At 47.2% G+C, this 16579-nt stretch overlaps 3 protein-coding genes and 1 pseudogene across 4 annotated transcripts; 1 reads left to right on the top strand and 3 right to left on the bottom strand.

Annotated features, from left to right (window-relative positions):
* Nucleotides 1-352: 352 nt before the first annotated feature.
* On the bottom strand, nucleotides 353-3494 carry LOC136457438 (G-type lectin S-receptor-like serine/threonine-protein kinase SD2-5). The gene has a single exon (XM_066457464.1). It carries the CDS (start codon nucleotides 3350-3352, stop codon nucleotides 737-739), a length of 2616 nt encoding a protein of 871 aa, XP_066313561.1. The 5' UTR covers nucleotides 3353-3494; the 3' UTR covers nucleotides 353-736.
* A 3025-nt stretch (nucleotides 3495-6519) lies between these two features.
* On the top strand, nucleotides 6520-11425 carry LOC136461536 (enoyl-CoA delta isomerase 2, peroxisomal-like; annotated as a pseudogene).
* LOC136460127 (uncharacterized) lies at nucleotides 7399-8757 on the bottom strand. The gene is made up of 3 exons (XM_066459951.1): nucleotides 8497-8757; nucleotides 8086-8430; nucleotides 7399-7416 (listed from the first exon to the last, which is right to left on the bottom strand). Exons 1-3 carry the CDS (start codon nucleotides 8755-8757, stop codon nucleotides 7399-7401), a joined length of 624 nt encoding a protein of 207 aa, XP_066316048.1.
* A 195-nt stretch (nucleotides 11426-11620) lies between the features above and the next one.
* On the bottom strand, nucleotides 11621-15985 carry LOC136461535 (shaggy-related protein kinase GSK1-like). 2 transcript variants are annotated; one of them, XM_066460806.1, is made up of 12 exons: nucleotides 15641-15985; nucleotides 15418-15501; nucleotides 14784-14843; nucleotides 14424-14696; nucleotides 14260-14334; nucleotides 14119-14175; nucleotides 13403-13543; nucleotides 13248-13298; nucleotides 13075-13170; nucleotides 12792-12875; nucleotides 12199-12300; nucleotides 11621-12059 (listed from the first exon to the last, which is right to left on the bottom strand). In XM_066460806.1, the coding sequence occupies exons 1-12, from the start codon at nucleotides 15737-15739 to the stop codon at nucleotides 11967-11969; spliced, it is 1215 nt and encodes a 404-aa protein (XP_066316903.1). In that variant the 5' UTR covers nucleotides 15740-15985; the 3' UTR covers nucleotides 11621-11966. The 2 variants fall into 2 exon arrangements, with proteins under 2 accessions (XP_066316903.1, XP_066316902.1); XM_066460805.1 differs by having other exon boundaries at nucleotides 14119-14334.
* Nucleotides 15986-16579: the final 594 nt, after the last annotated feature.

A 16579-nucleotide genomic window follows, 5' to 3' on the forward strand; every position in this document is an offset into this window, starting at 1 on the left:
ACATCCCTGGGCTGCGCCGGCCCTGTTCTCCGCAGCACCGCCGGCCGAATCCTACGCCGTCGTGCCCATCTCCACACCGTTCGGCACACATCCTTGGGCTCCTCTAACAGACACAGTATGATGACTAGCAACTGGGCATCTCAAAATAGAAGTGCACACCGGAGGAATGAAAATGTATATGGTTTCTTAGGAAGTATGATTAAGCAAGAATTCTCTGTTCAGGTAGCATTTTTATCTACAGATGAAACATAATACATAATACTATCACAACTTCATGCATCAATTACCTTTCTGCCTGCTTATATTTTCCTACTGCTCATCTGTTGCGCATGGTTTCTTTTGCAAATCCTTTATTTTTAAAAATCCCATGCAACGAAATAGTAATCCAAGCCTGTAGCTATAATACCAGCTACAAGTATACTCTCTAAATTTGTGCAATACTCAGTTACATAGGACTACCACTCTTTCTTGAAAAAAACAGGACCACAAAACCTAACACTAACAAAGATATTACCTATTCTATGTTTGTTTCTGTCATTCTTTGGTAGAATATATATAATAACATTAATATTACACTTCTTCTCAGGATATTCTTCATTTGGTATTAAAAAACATTATGGTATTTTGATGTTTTTGAGAAATCTAGTACATCAGAATATATTATTATGTGCAACAGAAACATGGTTATTCTGTGCATACAAATATTCTCTGCGATCTTTGCTTAGATTTTCCATGTTCACCTGGGACCTGACAAATGTGAGGCCAGAAGCGGAGCTGATGAAGCCGATTTCCTATCATTGGCAAGGTTGTTTGGAACCATAGCTACGAAGTTGAATTCTATATTAGTTTCCACATTCACTGTACCTTCCAGTACTTTGACAACAACTGACATTTGAGGCCTCTTGTTGTAATCAATCTGCAAACACCACATGGCGAGCTTCATTATCTGAAGCACTCCTTCCTTGTGAATTTGCATTTCGTCACTATGCATATCAATCAGATCTTCCAACTGATCGTTCCTTGCCTTTTCCTGCAATATGCTAATGAGATGAACACTTTCTTGAGGCTGAGAATAATCAAGATTCTTTCTCCCACTGATAATTTCCATGACTACTACCCCAAAGCTGTATATGTCAACTTTCTCAGTGATTTGTGATGTCAACCACTCAGGAGCTAAGTATCCAGGAGTGCCTCTCATTCTCGTAATCACTTGGCTCTTATCCCTGTCAATCATCTTAGATAGCCCGAAATCAGAAAGCTTTGCGCTGAAGTTGTCATCTAAGAGGATATTTTGTGGTTTGATATCCAAATGAGCAATTCGCTGCCTGCACTCTTCATGAAGATAAGCTAGGCCCTTGGCGATATCGGTGATAATCCTGCATCGTGCATGCCAATCAAGAGACATACTTGCATCTTGGGAATAGATCCATCTGTCCAATGATCCTTGGGGCATATATTCATATACTAGGAGTCTATGAGATTTCTCTGCACAAAAGCCAATCAATGTCACCAGATTTATATGATGAATGTTTCCAATTGTCTCAACTTCTGCCAAGAATTCCCTCCTTCCTTGACCAGCTTGATCCAGCTGTTTTACTGCAACTCTCTGCTCGCCTACCTGCCCCTCATAAACAGATCCAAATCCTCCTTTCCCAATCATTTTGCTGAATTGCTCGGTTGCTACTTTCAACTGCTCAAATGTGAACCTAGTAGTCATACCTGGCACTTCTCGAAAATCATCCTCATCATCTCTACTCTGACATTGCCTGCGGAGAACCACCAAGGTAATGATGATCACAGCTAGTAAAGAAATGACCCCTGCAAGTGTGGATCCAACAATCGCACCTGCACCAATCCTTCCCTTTCTTGTGGGTGTGGACCTACTCACTGTTCCATTCGGATTCGAGGGACCAGGAATAGGAGGAGGAGACCTTGTGACCTGCACCTTAAGGTATGCAGAAGAACTATAGTGAGTTTCTTGCCACTGATTTACTTGCAACGAAAAGACTTGTGTTGGCAGGTAACAGGAGCCTTGAGAGGTGTCGTTACCACCATACTGAAAGAATGCAGCCTTGCAGGAGCAATTCTGCAAGCAGGCCTTCTTGCAACTTTCTTCGTCAGTCATCTGAGGCAGTGCTAGTGCGGCCCTTGTATCTATATAATTGAAGTAAGAAACATTACTCAGTGCAAGGAGCCGGTGGTCTTGCAGCGAGGCACAAGAAATCGGAGTCACGGGCACACATCCGAGGTTGATCCTGCGGTCATCAATCTGCTTGAAGTATGTAGCGGTGCCGTCAGTCTCAGTTGGGCATGTGCACTGGCCACTGATGCAGATGCCGTATGCACCACAGACAGTTGGGTAAGCACAACTGTCTACCTGCCCCGCAAGAATGTCCTGCACCATCGGCCATCCTTCTATTCCTTTATACAGGTACAGCTTCAAGTGTCCGTCAGATTCGAGCCTCACATACTCCATCTCTCCAGCCGTCGTGTTGATCATGCTGTCTGGCTGTAGAGTTGATACATTAGCAGAGGAAACGGACGCAAAGATGGCCAGCGAATCATTTGTCAGGATCATGTAAGTTTTATTCCTGCTTCCAGTTTTGGTGGTCGCCGTCTTTTGGTAGTACAATTGAGGCGGCGAAGATTCAGCAAATGCATACAAACCATCAGAAAGGACAGTGAGATAAAGCTGATTGCTGGTCGTCCAGTTTGTGCCGGATGCATTTGGTGTCAACCTCATCCCTTCCACTAGTGGCTGGCCTGGGAGCAGACAATCCGTCGGATGGTCGAATGACTGCCACACCGCTGCATTCTTGCGGTTGAACAGCACCAGGTTGCCGGACTTGGTCACGGTCATCCCGGCAACAGACTGGCCCGAGGTGCCGGTGGACCAGACGAGGCCTCCGGTGGTGTTCTGGAGCTGTAGGTCGCCGCCGGCCGTGAAGCTGAGGGTGGCGTTCTCACGGACGAGGCGATCCCGGTTTGCGGACCAGACCACCTGCGGGCTGCCCGCGTTCGGCCAGCTGAGGAAGCCGCCGCCGTCGACGTAAACGATGCAGACGCCGAAGAGGAAGGCCTCGCACGGGGCGACACAGTAGAAGCACGCGGCGAAGCAGAGGCCTTCCTGCGGCGGCGATTGGATGGACTGGAGGAGGAAGACGCTCACGGACGTGCTGTCCATGTAGTCGAAGGACTGTGCGCCGTGGCCTTCTGCCTTGAGGCTGATGGTCCAGCTGGTGGAGAGGTTCGTGGATGCCGGCGTGGGGAAGGGGATGCCCTGCGCATGGACGTCGACGGTGGCAGCGATGGTGACGGCCAGAAGCAGCGAGAGGAGGTGTGAGGGAGGCATTGGGCGTGTCGGGATCGGCGAAGCGATTTGGAAAGCTCACATGAGGAAGACTGCAAGACGACTGCAAGAGGGGTTTGTTGAGCTTGCAACGAGCAGAAGACTGAAGCTCAAAGTTATTGCAAGTTTTTTTTGGTTGTTTCCTCAAAAACGCGTGAAGAACGAGTCATAATTCGTTTTCAAGATTGGAGGCGCCGACCGCAGTTATCGTCAGGACCATGCATGCACAGCATGATCTCGACGGTCAAATCGCAAGTTGACTTAAAGAGTTAGAAAAATCGAGGAGGCAAAGTTTTGGCCCAAACATTGTACCTCCACAACCACAGGCTTTACATTTAGACAGGTTGCATAGCACCCATCTCACAAATGGCGAGCAGCAAGTAGTAGAAACATGCGGGAGAAAAGTTCAGGAACTACATAAACCCGCCGCAAAGACATCTGTATGCTTCAATTTTATACTCCTATATCTGTAATCAATTAGACCAGGTCCAAACTTCCTATTGTGTAACCTTGAAAAGGAAAAGTGAAAGGCACAACTGAACGTTGTCAAACCATTGTGAATTTGTAATTGCCATCGCCATTTTTTTTTTTTTGCAAAGTATCTTGGTGGATTTCGTTTGGGCGTCTTTGTATTCCGTAAAACAATTCAAAAAAAATATTTCGTCGCAGAACTGATAGCGACAAATGCAGGACTACAGTGAAGCGAATGAGTACAAAAGAGACATTTCTCCTCTCATGTCTCTTGAATTTGTTCTTGTTGCAATTAGGTGAAAGATAGGATATCGCAGTCAAAGGATTACAGTTTTATATAGGTATAACAAAGCAATATGTCGCTAATCCATCCACTCTGTTAAAGCAAGCGGCTTTGAATGCTTTACCGAGTACTACTTGCATCTTGTAATTTTTAATTGGGTATTGAGTACTTTTGAGTGGACCGTTCCTGTTCACCGTCTGAAAACTATTGCCGACACCTCTTCTTTGTCGTTCGGAGCATATTTGTGAGTTGCTTAGCTACCTCTGGATATTTTGGGAGTGTTTGGTTTCGTGCACCCCCTATCCAGACTTCCGTAGTGCAACTTCGAAGTGTTTGGTAGCCTGCTTAAGGCCCGTAGCCAGACCCAGGTAGTTAGGGATGAAAACAGTACGGATATTTTCCGACCGTATTCGAAACCGAATCCGTTTAGAGATCTGTCCGTATCCGAGTCCGGATATCCAACATCCGATACCGTATCCGTATCCGAATACTCAAATCACATATTTATGATGTCGGTATACAATCGTATCATATCCGACATAGTTGACACTATCCGTATTTAAATCCGAATCCAGACAGAAATATAAAAACAAATATAATATCGATGATATCCGTCCGTAACCGATCCGTTTTCGGTGCACCGACCCACTCTTAGCCGGTCTTAGCGAAAACGCGAAGGGTGACCGTTTTTCGAAGCCAGGCTTGGCTAGCCCCGCAGTCGTGTCCGCTCACCTCTTCCATCGCCCTCTGCGCGAGCACCACCGAGAGCGCCGCAGCCGAGCACCAGGCGAGCAACGCCAAGCACCGCGAGAGACCGCCGGACACATCTCCTCCCACAACCGCCGCCCCCCGCTCCCTCTCTCTGCCAGATTCGTGAGCATGACGCCTGCTCTCCTCTTCCCGTCACAGCCCCGCACAGTCCTTGCTCTCCTCTTCAAATCTTGGGCGCAACCTCCACCACTCTCCAAACGGCGTTTGTCATCCTCATCGAGGCCCAGCTCGTACGCGTGAGTAGCGGCTCCCTACCGCTCGTGGGCAGCCTGCATCCCGGCTCCTGCTAGCTCTGACCCACGGGCGCTTCAGGCGCCTACCCACCTCAACCTCGCGGAGCAGCGGAGGCGTGGGATCCGGTAGCCATGGTTGGGTCTGTCAAGGAGGGTGCGAGATCCGGCGGCCATGGCCGGATCCTTCGAGGACGACATGACGCGCGACGTCGCCGACCACCATGGGAGCTCCACCGCACGAGGACAAAGACGAGCTTGAGGTTCGGGACACCTCCATGATGTGGATAGATTGCATGGAGAGATAGCTTTCGTAATTGCACGCTAGCGGACTGCAGACATGGATAGTTTGCATGGAGAGATAGATATGTAGTGTGGACTGCTTTTAAAAGATATATAGATATAAATTTTGTTTTGGTCTGGATGGATTAATTCAATGAGATATCTATGTATGTATAGGGAAAAGTCAGCAATCCTGTTTTCTTTTCTGGTTATAAACCTTGTTTCGACTAATCGCAGATTCTTTTATGAGCATCATTGGAAGTCAATTTGGAGTAACAGCTGGATCTCGGGAGAATACCCTGTATAATGCTCTTTGGGTTGCTCAGGCGCTGCTGTGCAAGGGGTACGACTACTTCCCTTCTTTTGGCCTTTGAGCAGTGTCATGTAATTTGCATCCAATAACAAATTGTTGTTTCGTAAAGGGCGTATCCAGTGCAGAGAGCTCCCGCTCTGTGCGGGGTCTGGAAAAGGGTGTCAGTGGCAAGCCTTACCCTCGCCTGTGCAATGCGAGGAGACCACGACTCGAACCCGGGACCTTTCGGTCACAGGCGGTAAAACTCTACCGCTTGCACCAGGCCCGCCCTTCTCATGTAGGATCACTCAATGAAGCTAAAATTTGTTCACATTATGCAAACTAGACTGCATCAGTTTGTGTAGGTATTTGATTGATAAAGTGAATGTAGCATGCAAGTAGTGCTTTGTCTTCCTTCAATTGCACCACTTAATACCTGTCTGAATCTAGTCATTCCATGTTCCTCATTTGAAACTTTTCAGATCTGTGAAGACCGTCAGTAAACGAATTCTTATATTCCCCAATGAAGATGATCCTTTTGGTACTATTACAGGAGCAGTGAAAACTGACATGATTAGGACAACAGTTCAACGTGCAAAGGCAATTCTTCTATTTAAAACTGCATGCTGCCAGCACATCTCAAAATATATTTTTTGTCCTTTGTTTACCATAACAATACTTTGTTTTCTCCAGGATGCGCAAGATCTTGGCCTGTCTATTGAACTTCCTCCACTTAGCTGGCCTTATGCAGTAAGTCTCTATAATTGGTTTTTTCTCTTCTCTATGTGCTAACTGCTGAACAGCTCCAATTGCCCAGGATTTGATTGGTCTGGATGGAGATGAGATAACCAAGTATTTGCCATCTGCTGGTGATAAGTACTATTCTGGAAACATCAATATTACTTATGTATTTTTTGGATTTAGATGATATTTATTTAATGGTACTTTATTCTTACAATCTCCTAGCACAAATAAATCAAACATTCACACTTGAGTTATGAACGGAGATAGCAGGTAAGCCTGGGCGTTCGGGTTACCCGATTTTTTCGGGTCGGGTAATTCGGGTAATTCAAAATTCGGGTAATGAAAATTGCTACCCGATATTACCCCCGAAAAAACACTACCCGCAAATTCGGGTACCCGATAATTCGGGTTCGGGTTCGGGTATTACCCGATATACCCAAATTTACAGAAAACAACAAACTACACTAAATTTTAGTAGCGATCTATACATAATTTCAGCAGCAATTTGTATAGAATTTCAATAGCAATTTGTAGAGAATAATATATTACAGTCACTCATTCAAATAGAGAGAATTATATTCTAATAAAGTGATAAGTTAAATGGTTCAGCTAACAACACATGATAAATACAAAGACAAAAACAAATCTTTGGGTAGTTCGGGTAGTTTGGGTACCGGGGGATATTACCCGAATTACCCAAACTAATTTCGGGTAATCAAAATCGCTATCCGAATTTGGGATCGGGTACCTCGGGTTCGGGTAATTCGGGTCCGGGTTCGGATAATTCGGGTACGGGTAATGGGTATCGGGTATTTTGCCCAGGCTTAATAGCAGGGCTGTTTGGATTGCGACCTGGCAGGCAGGGTCAGTCCTGAGCTTTATTGGACCTAGAACGGAACTAAAATGTTGGGTCTTTTATATAAACATGATAATATACTCTCATTGCTAGTATATATACACACATATATACAAAATGTTACCAATAAACAGTTAACTGAATGGAAAAACAATATTCATAAGAAATAATCTGTATACATATTAAATTACCTCAAAAATTTCTTCTAACATTCCTCGATGCGAAGTCATCGATGATGGTGTCTTTTTTTCTCGAATACGCAAGAGCGTTGCATATCATTGTATTAAGGAGAGAATAGACGTGCCGGCTCTAGGCGGGGCTTAGACGGTTGGTTACATTGAGATCTCGGTGAGTAGCGAGCTATCCCCGATGCTAAACTCCCTAAATTCTTTGTTCCAGCTTGGATCGACAGGTCGGCCTCCGCCTTGACGATGAGCAGGATATCGGGCACCGTGGTCGTGGCATCCCTGAAGCAACGGGCGTTCCTCTCTTTCCACAGTTGCCATGAGACCAGCGCGAACAGCGAGTCAACGCCCTTCTTCTAATGGTCGTGCCAGCTCCGTCGAACTCGCCTCCACCATGCTATGCTAGAACTGATGGCGCCGGTGCTGGTAGTTCACGTCCTAGAGTTCGGCAAATGTGGAACCATACCTCCCTTGAATAGGGGCAGCTACACAAGATGTGGTCTATCGTCTCCGGCGCTTGATCGTAGAGGTAGCACTCTTCCCTTGCTTTGAGACCGTGCCTTGCACGCCGGTCGTTCGTCCAATGTCGTCTCGTGAAGGTGAGCCAGAGGAAGATTTTTACCCTCAACGGCGCCCATGTCTCCCATATTAGCAAGTGCCCCCGGAATGGAACGGAGCCCACGTGCATCATTCTGTCGGCGGACTTGGCGCTGTAGTTTCCATCAGGTGACCAACGCCACACCGTCCTGTCTGGCTGATCGTTGAGGCTGATGTTCTCCGTGGCCTCCCAAAGATCCAGGTATTCAGCGATCGTAACCGGTGTCAGGCTGCCCGTGATGTTCCGCGTCCATTGCCTGTTGACAAGGCCTTGGCGGACGGTGAGGCGAGCTCTGGTTCTTCTGGGAACGAGCTGCACCAGGTTGGGTGCGATGTCCGATGGCGCCTGTCCCTGAATCCACCGGTCATCCTAGAAGTGCGCAGACATGCCGTTTCCGAGGGCTGTGAGCGTGGATGCGCGGAAGAAGGCGCGCACTTCTGACTCGGCGTTGATCGGCAGTTCGCTCCTTGCCCGCGAACTGTCAGTCTTCTGCAGCCACAGCCACCTCGTCTGCAGTGCATAGCCCACGAGTTTGAGGTCGGTGATTCCGAGCCCTCCTAACTCCGTCGGCCTGCGAGCAGTGTTCCACGCCACCATGCATTTCCCACGTACCGACGCATCCTTGCCGACCCATAGGAACTTCCTGCATATGGCGTCGATTTCCTTTCTCGCCCAGGGAGGAAGATTGTCCGCCATCATTGAGTAAATCGGCACAGCCCGGAGCACCGATTTGATCCACACAATCGCTTCTCAATGTATAATATTGCCATTCCATTTATCCTCTCTTGTGACATTATGGATCTCATATGGTTCTTTAGCAATTTTAATTTTGAGAAGCTTCTCAGCTGATGCGACATAGTAAACAAGATAAGATAAGTAATGGAAGTACTGGGATAACAAACTCAAAAATCTCCATAGCTGTCCTACCTGGGTAACTAAATTTCAGATTCCTACCTTGCTGCCGCCTGACGCCTGCCTGCTCTGCCGATTGCTGGAACTGCCGAAGCTGAACAGGGATGAGGGATCGCGTGAGGTGAGATTAGTGCCCTGTGTGAATCTCCGTTTGCGAACGCCGCCCGGCCTCCCACGCACCCACACGCAGGAAGGAAGGCACTCGCAAGGAAGGACTCGAACAGTCCGTGCGTGATTCCTCTGCCGTACTGGATACTGGGCTGAGTACTAGACGTGTATGCATACTGGGGAGGGCGACGGCCGTCCCTCCCGCCCCGCCTCAGGGCCGGGCCTGGGCAGGGTGCCGGCGAGGCAGTGATCCCAGCCGCCAGGTGCTCAAAATCGACGGCCTGGCCAAGCACTGCCTGGAGGCACAACCAAACAGGCCAGCATTGTTTTATCTAATCACAGTTGCCTCTCTTTTGTTTCCATTTGGACTTGTCTTTTCTTCTTTGAACAGAGGGCAAGAGCTTTGCAATTAATTGAACACACCCACCCCTCTACACACTGGGAATAAACACCAACCACAAACCACTATGCACCGCAGCTTCATAGAAGTATCTCATGTAGACTTGTCCTTGACCTCTATCAAAAAGTCTGTCATGGAGGGCACTTTTGCACGGAGTTTTGTGAGTGTGTGAGTCTGGTCTGTTATAGTTTTTTTTTTGTATGGGCCGTGGGCCGGGTCTTCTTTCGTGGGGGCTCCTTGCCCCTCCCCCCCCCCCCACCCCCCCCCCCCCCCCCCCCCCCACCCCCCCCCCCACACACACACACACACACACACCCTCTAATCTTCTTAGTATAAAAAAATTGCAGCTCTCGTCCGCGTTTGAGAAAAAATTGCAGAGAGTTATCCATGTATTGGATGTTATATGATAAAATATTTTGTGGGTTTCTTGTGTCACTATCCATTATCCAATGGTAGAACATGAATTACTTATTTGTGTTTAGTGCATCTATTAAAAATGATTGTTTTATACTACAGAGGTTTTGTGGACTCCAGCTATAGAACTATGTTGGAGTATGTTAAAAATTATACCATATGTTTGTGTCTTGCTCGGTCTTTTATGCTTTGCTATGCTGCTGGTCTGTTGATCTCTAATCATTTGGGAAGATCGTATTTTCTCTGAATGGATGTTTTAGTTTGAATTCCCTCTCTTCCACATTTTTTTATTGATGTCTTTAAAGGCTACAGGTTATGACTAATCAACTGAGAAAACTAATAATGAAGAAGCGCAGAGTCAAAACTTTTCATTTGCGATTACCAATGATGTGTGCATAGAAGTGAATACATATGCGCTGGTCCGTCCTACTACTACTGGCATGCTCTGACTTTGGTTTATTTCATGCTAATTACAAACAATTGGTGTTGAAACATCTAAGCATACGCTGATTATTTTTTTAGGGACAATCACATGGCTTGATTCACTAAGTAACCTTCCATTAAAGGTGGGCATATGATTAAAATCAGTTCCATGTTGTCTTTTCTTTGGTTAAACTTTGACCCTTGAACAAGTTTTGTTTCTTTGGTCAAAGAAAGGCATGGCCACCGAAAACATATGCGCCGTCGAGAAGCGCGGCCGGGTATACGTCATCACCCTCACCGGCGAGGGCGAGCACCGCCTCAACCCGGCTCTACTGTCTGCCATCCGCGCCGCGGTCGCCGCAGTCCGGGCCTTCCCGCGTGGCGCCGGCGCGCTCGTCCTGGCCGCCGAGGGCAAGTTCTTCAGCAACGGTGGCGACCTGGCATGGGCGCGCGCCGGGACTGCTCCGGCGGACCGCCAACTCGCATATCGCGCCGCGCTCCACGGTCTCGTCGCCGACCTCCTCACTGTCGCGGCCGTCACGGGCCACGCCGCGGGCGCCGGCTGTGCGCTCGCGCTGGCGCACGACGCCGTCGTCATGCGCGCCTCCCGCGGGTTCCTCTACATGAGCGAGGTCGACGCGGGGATCAAGATCGACTTCGTCAGCGAGGTGCTCCGGCAGAAGGTCCCGGGCGCGGTCGCTAGGAGGGACCTGGTGATGAAAGGGGATAAGATGACAGCCGCAGAGGCCGTGCGTCGAGGCATTGTGGATGCTGCCGTGAACGGCGGCGTGGAGGACGTCGTGGCCGCGGCGGTCGCCATGGCTGAGGAGCTCGCGGGCAGAGGCTGGGACGGGGAGAACCTGGCCAACATCCGGAAGGCCACCTGGCCGGTGCTGTGGAGCTGGAGCAAAGTCTAGGACTACGGCGGCGAGGCGCCGGCGCGGCCGCGTCTATAAGCCGCAGTTGTCTGCTTGTAAATTTCGATCATCTCTGTGTAAAACCAAAATCAAACTACGATTTGAAGGAATTGTTCGTGTACACTACGATCCGAAAGTATTTGTGGCCTTGGGAGTTGGGAATGAACATTTGCGATTGAACCACTGATCAGACTACTTCCAAGTTCCAACCAATAGAATCGGCAGATGCATTTTTATTGGCTGTTTGTTGGAATGCAAAATTTCAATACAACTTCGCCATAGTTTCACCAGCAGCAATTCCATTTCGAGAGCGGGAAGTTCTTCCCACTTTCCTGCCTCCGAGTCAGAGCTCCATCACAACAAGCATCAGGACTACGAAACGATCAGAGAGAACAGACATTGCAGTTGGGTGATGATCATTTACATCATGGCGGACGAACAAAACAGGAGCAGCTACACTACTGCTGGGAAGTACCGACGAACATTACAAAATGGCAATAACCAAAAACAACCCTAAGCAGTAACCAGTCTCCACCTCCTACATTCTTACCCTTAAACTACTGGACCAACATGTGCCAGTTACTGGCTTAACACTGGCGGTACTCCTTAACGGTCAGATAATTTACATACTTCTCTCAGGTACTGCTGAGCCCCTCTCCTCTCCGGATGGCATAGGCCCTGCACATGGGGAACCAAGACAAAAAAACTTGACCATCGCAGCGCCTGCCTTCCTAGCTCCTGATATGCCCGAAGTTGACACCATTCTGCCGTCTAATGTGCTCCGGTACAAGCCTGTTGATGAGGTCCAGAGAGGCGTTTGCTAGCTGCATAGCAGAAAGGGGGTAACTGATGAGCAAAACAGTAGAGCAAGAGCAAAGTGGATGCTTTCAGTCTTCAATGATTGAACTGAAGCATGTGGCTAAACTAGCTATTTGAACTTTGCACTGTGTTCAATTTACTTACTTCATGTTTGAAGTTAAAGAGCAGAGGGAATGGACGGCCATTTGGTAGGCGCGCATTCGGCGCCCGCAGCTCATCAAAGAAGGGATGAGCACATGCATCAAGCTGCATAGAATACATGAAACACATAAGAACATTTCTAACCAACAAACTGATATATTAAAGATTATATGCTGTGTGCCACCTACAGCATGAGCACTGGCGCTACTCTTTTTAGGTGGGGCACTAGCTAGTACACTTAACAAGCACATGTGACTATAAAGTTGCACCCCACTCTTCATCAGCTAACATCCATTAAAACTCTTGGTTCTAACCTTCTGGACCACTGGGCAACATAATTATCATATCCATGCAGGACCATAAGCTAAGGTTTGAGAGGACATACTTCCACATGGACTTAACCACTTTTAATTGGTCTTGGTCTACAAGACTACGAATAATTGACAACAATGGAACCTTTCGAATAAGCACAGCCAAGTAAAATTGACAATATGCAACACAATCACCTTAGTCTGATGTCTCATTCCAATGTCTACTACCCTCAAACTATTAGCATCAAAGCCAACTCTAAATAAACAGAGTAAAAAAATACTCACAGCTGAGCAGCGAAGACTTGGTGAATACTGAAGGAGACGGGAAGCAAGGTCTATAGCTTCAGGAGGCATTCTCTTGTGGAAAATCTGGCAGATAAAACCGGAAGTAGAGGGATCAGTTAGTACCTGATGCATTCTAAACTCAAATTTTCGATATGATCTACAAACAAGTTCTTTAAGCGCCCTTCAAGAACATGGACTGTGGACTACATGTATACAACTACAGTACCTACAGGTAAAATGGAATCATAGATGTGAACAGAAGCATGATTTAACATATGAATACCTTGTGCCACGGATGAGCCTTTATCTGAGGAAACCTGAACTCAGTATAGTTGGGATTCATGCATCGTATCTCCTCGCGGGTTGGAGTACCAAGAACCTACAGGCATATCACATGACAATAAGAAACACCATGGCAGAAGAATAGAATGTCTACTTTAGAAAATTTTGCAGTACCTTGATAATCTCTACCAACTGATCAACAGCGCTCTCTCCCGGAAACAGTGGCTGATACATATACAAGATCCAAGAGGTTAGAATCACACCATACATGATTTAGTCGAATTGAGGTACAAAAATATTAGGTTAATCATTATATGAAGGCAACCAACCTGACCAAGAAGCAACTCAGCTAGAACACAACCAGCTGACCATATGTCTATTGAAGTTGTATACTCCGTCGCGCCAAATATGAGCTCAGGGGCACGATAATAACGAGAGCATATGTAAGATATGTTCGGTTCACCAGGAACCTGACAAAGTAACATAAGGAACTGATTAATATGTGGATAAAAAAATTATAGTATACAAGTAAAGAATCCAATTATTATAACACGTGAATCACAGTCAAGTTCAAGATTAGAACTTCGCACAGAAGTAAAAGAACCATTGCTATTACAGACTAACACAGCTCCACAAACAATTGAATAACTCATAGATCAAATAGGATAAAGGTAACTGCACATAATGAAACCAATTTGAGAAGCTTGACTTAAATGTAGCCAACATTGATCCACAAGATATCTAAACAAACGCTATGTAACTGGGCAGTTTTTATATCAACAGCTCACTGAGAAATATGTCCACGAGGCACGCTTCTATATTTAAGCTACCTTCAAGACATGTTTTGTTTCATAGGACCAACCAACTACAATCACAATCAATCATAACAGGCAAAAGCAGCATATCGATGATACATGTTATGTAGTGACAAACCACTAATGCCGTGTCAACAGTACGGCTAGCCTATGATAAGAATATTTCAAAAAAGAAAGCATACAACAACTGGATGTAACTATAGATCCTCATGGAAGGAAAATCAACATACCAGGACTTTTGCACTACCAAAGTCACAGAGCTTGACCTGGTGGGTGAGAGGATCAACCTGTATATCAAAGAGAGATGAGACCAATTCAGAACTAGTTACCAAATCAAAGAAAGAACATAACCTTGTCCACACGACACATACCAAAACATTTTGTGGCTTTACGTCCCTATGGCAGACTCCTGGTACATTATGAATATAAGCTAGGCCTCTAAAAAGCTGCAAACATCACAAAAAAAAGACCATTAGCAAAGCAATGAAAGCACGCATTGGCAGCCTCACAAATGTTAAGATGCTGGTTCACAAACCTGGTACATGTACAGCTTGACGTAGATAAGAGGCATCCTCTGGTTCGCATTGCTGTAGTGCTTCAGGACACGGTATAGAGTCTCAGGGACAAATTCCATGACCAGGTTTAAAAACAATTCATCCCTGCTCGTTGTCGAGAAGAAGCAGTGCTTCAGGCAGATGACGTTGGGGTGCTCCATGGCACGCATAAGTTGCAGCTCCCGGTTCTTGTATCGCCGATCTTGCAGCACCTTCTTGATGGCGAAGGTCTCTCCGGTCTCCAAACACTTGGCCTGCATGTCAAAATCAATTCAGCACATGTTGCTCAACCAATGTTAGGCACAGCCACAAAGAAGAGCCCCCATGACCAAGCACCATACCTGGAAGACGATCCCAAATGAGCCTGTACCCACGACACGCTCTGCCATGTAACTGATGGTCTGCAATTAAGGCCGGAACAAGAACAACACATGAGTAACTGAGGACAATATATGAGGCTAGCAAAAGTAGGCAGGCATCAGAGTAACTGAGCAGGCAGGAATTCAGATCCTCACGCATGTAACTAAACTAATAGGTAGAGCATTTCTATTCTGCTCACAACAGAACTAAGCACAAAACTGGTAGACCATGCTTCCTAAATGCGTGCTAGCCTTCAAAACTCCAGTACCAGAACCCAAAATGAAGCAGTCAGCCACATAATTAAGCTGCAAGCACTAAACCAAGGAAGAGCAATTTTATCTGCCCAGCCAGAATCCCCAAAGTAGCGGGAACAGCATAATTCATCAACAAAATCAGAACTAGTCCACCAAATTCCACCAGCACGCTAGCTATAGCTGTCTAGCAGCTAAACAAGAGATACAGAACGCGAACCCATGCGCAAACCATCAGATCAAGGCGGATTCCGACCGCAAAAGCCGCTACAAAACAAGCGGAACCACTCCAACCGCACTACCCGCAGCAGCATTCACGCACACATCCGCGCGCCAGACAGACAGCGAGAGAAGCGTGGCTTACCCGCTTCGGTTCGCCGTTCTTCCCACCGATGGTGGTGGAGATGATATGACCCGTAACAGCGTCTCCCCCTTCCCCTTCCTTCTTCTGCGACAAACACGGAAAGGAAAAAAAACAGAGCACCATTAGCAACATCGCCCGCAGAGGCAGCAGATCGGGCGGTGCCCAGCCGCGACCACCACCGCAGATCCGAGCCCAGCCCCAGATCTGGGCACAACCAGCTCACCTTGTCGCTGCCGGCGGGGGGAACCGCCGCCGCGGCTTCGGCGGCGGCGGGAGGGGGCGCGTCGAGCTCCATGGGCTCCGGTCCCGGCGGCGCCTCCATGGTGGGTTGGACGGAACGGTCGGTCGATCGGTCACACGCCGCCGAGAAGGCCGAGGAGGAGGAGGCTCCTGCTTGCTTGCGGCTGCGGGCGGGGTGGTTCACTCGCTCGCTCGCTCGGCTTTGGGGGTTGGGGAATGGGATGGTGGGGTGGTGTGGAGCAGCAGTGCTTTTGACCGGTCGGCCCCTGCCTGCGAGGACTGCCGCCGCGCTTCGCTTTCGACAGCTTGGGGCAGCCGCGGCCTCGCATGGCGATAAGTGTGCCGCTGACTCTTTTTATTAGCGGGGGAAGTTGTTTTCTTTGGCAGCGACAGTGAGGCAGTGAGCCGTTTCCGGTTTAGGAATTACTACTAGGAGTGTTTTTTTAACACTAAACTAGGAGTGCTTTGATTTGTTACTAAAACTGAGGACAGAACCGCGGTAGTAATTAATTACTCGTGATTATTGGCTGCTCTAGCAGCGCTATGGAAATTTGGCAAGCTTTCAATTCTCTTCTTTTTTCACACTCTTCTAGTCTTGTTAGTACAACATTTTGCTTAAAATAAGTATATTCAAACGCTACCGATGTTTAGCAAGAAAAACATTCCTACTTTAGGAGTGCTTTGACCATACTACCAAGATCGAGGGTGAGGATAATAGTAGTAATTAATTGTGATATATTTATTGCTAAACTAGCATAGAAAAATTTGGCGAGCTTTTAATTCTATCCTTCTTGGACACCCTTTTAGTTTTAGCGGAATTTGACTGGTCAAAAGATATGTTCAAACGTTACAATAATATATTTTCATTCCTTAGCCAATATCAAAAGAATTCCTTTGCTACCAAAAAATGAGTGCAGTATTA

The sequence above is a fragment of the Miscanthus floridulus genome, chromosome 6, assembly GCF_019320115.1.
Source record: "Miscanthus floridulus cultivar M001 chromosome 6, ASM1932011v1, whole genome shotgun sequence".
Classification (NCBI taxonomy): domain Eukaryota; kingdom Viridiplantae; phylum Streptophyta; class Magnoliopsida; order Poales; family Poaceae; genus Miscanthus; species Miscanthus floridulus.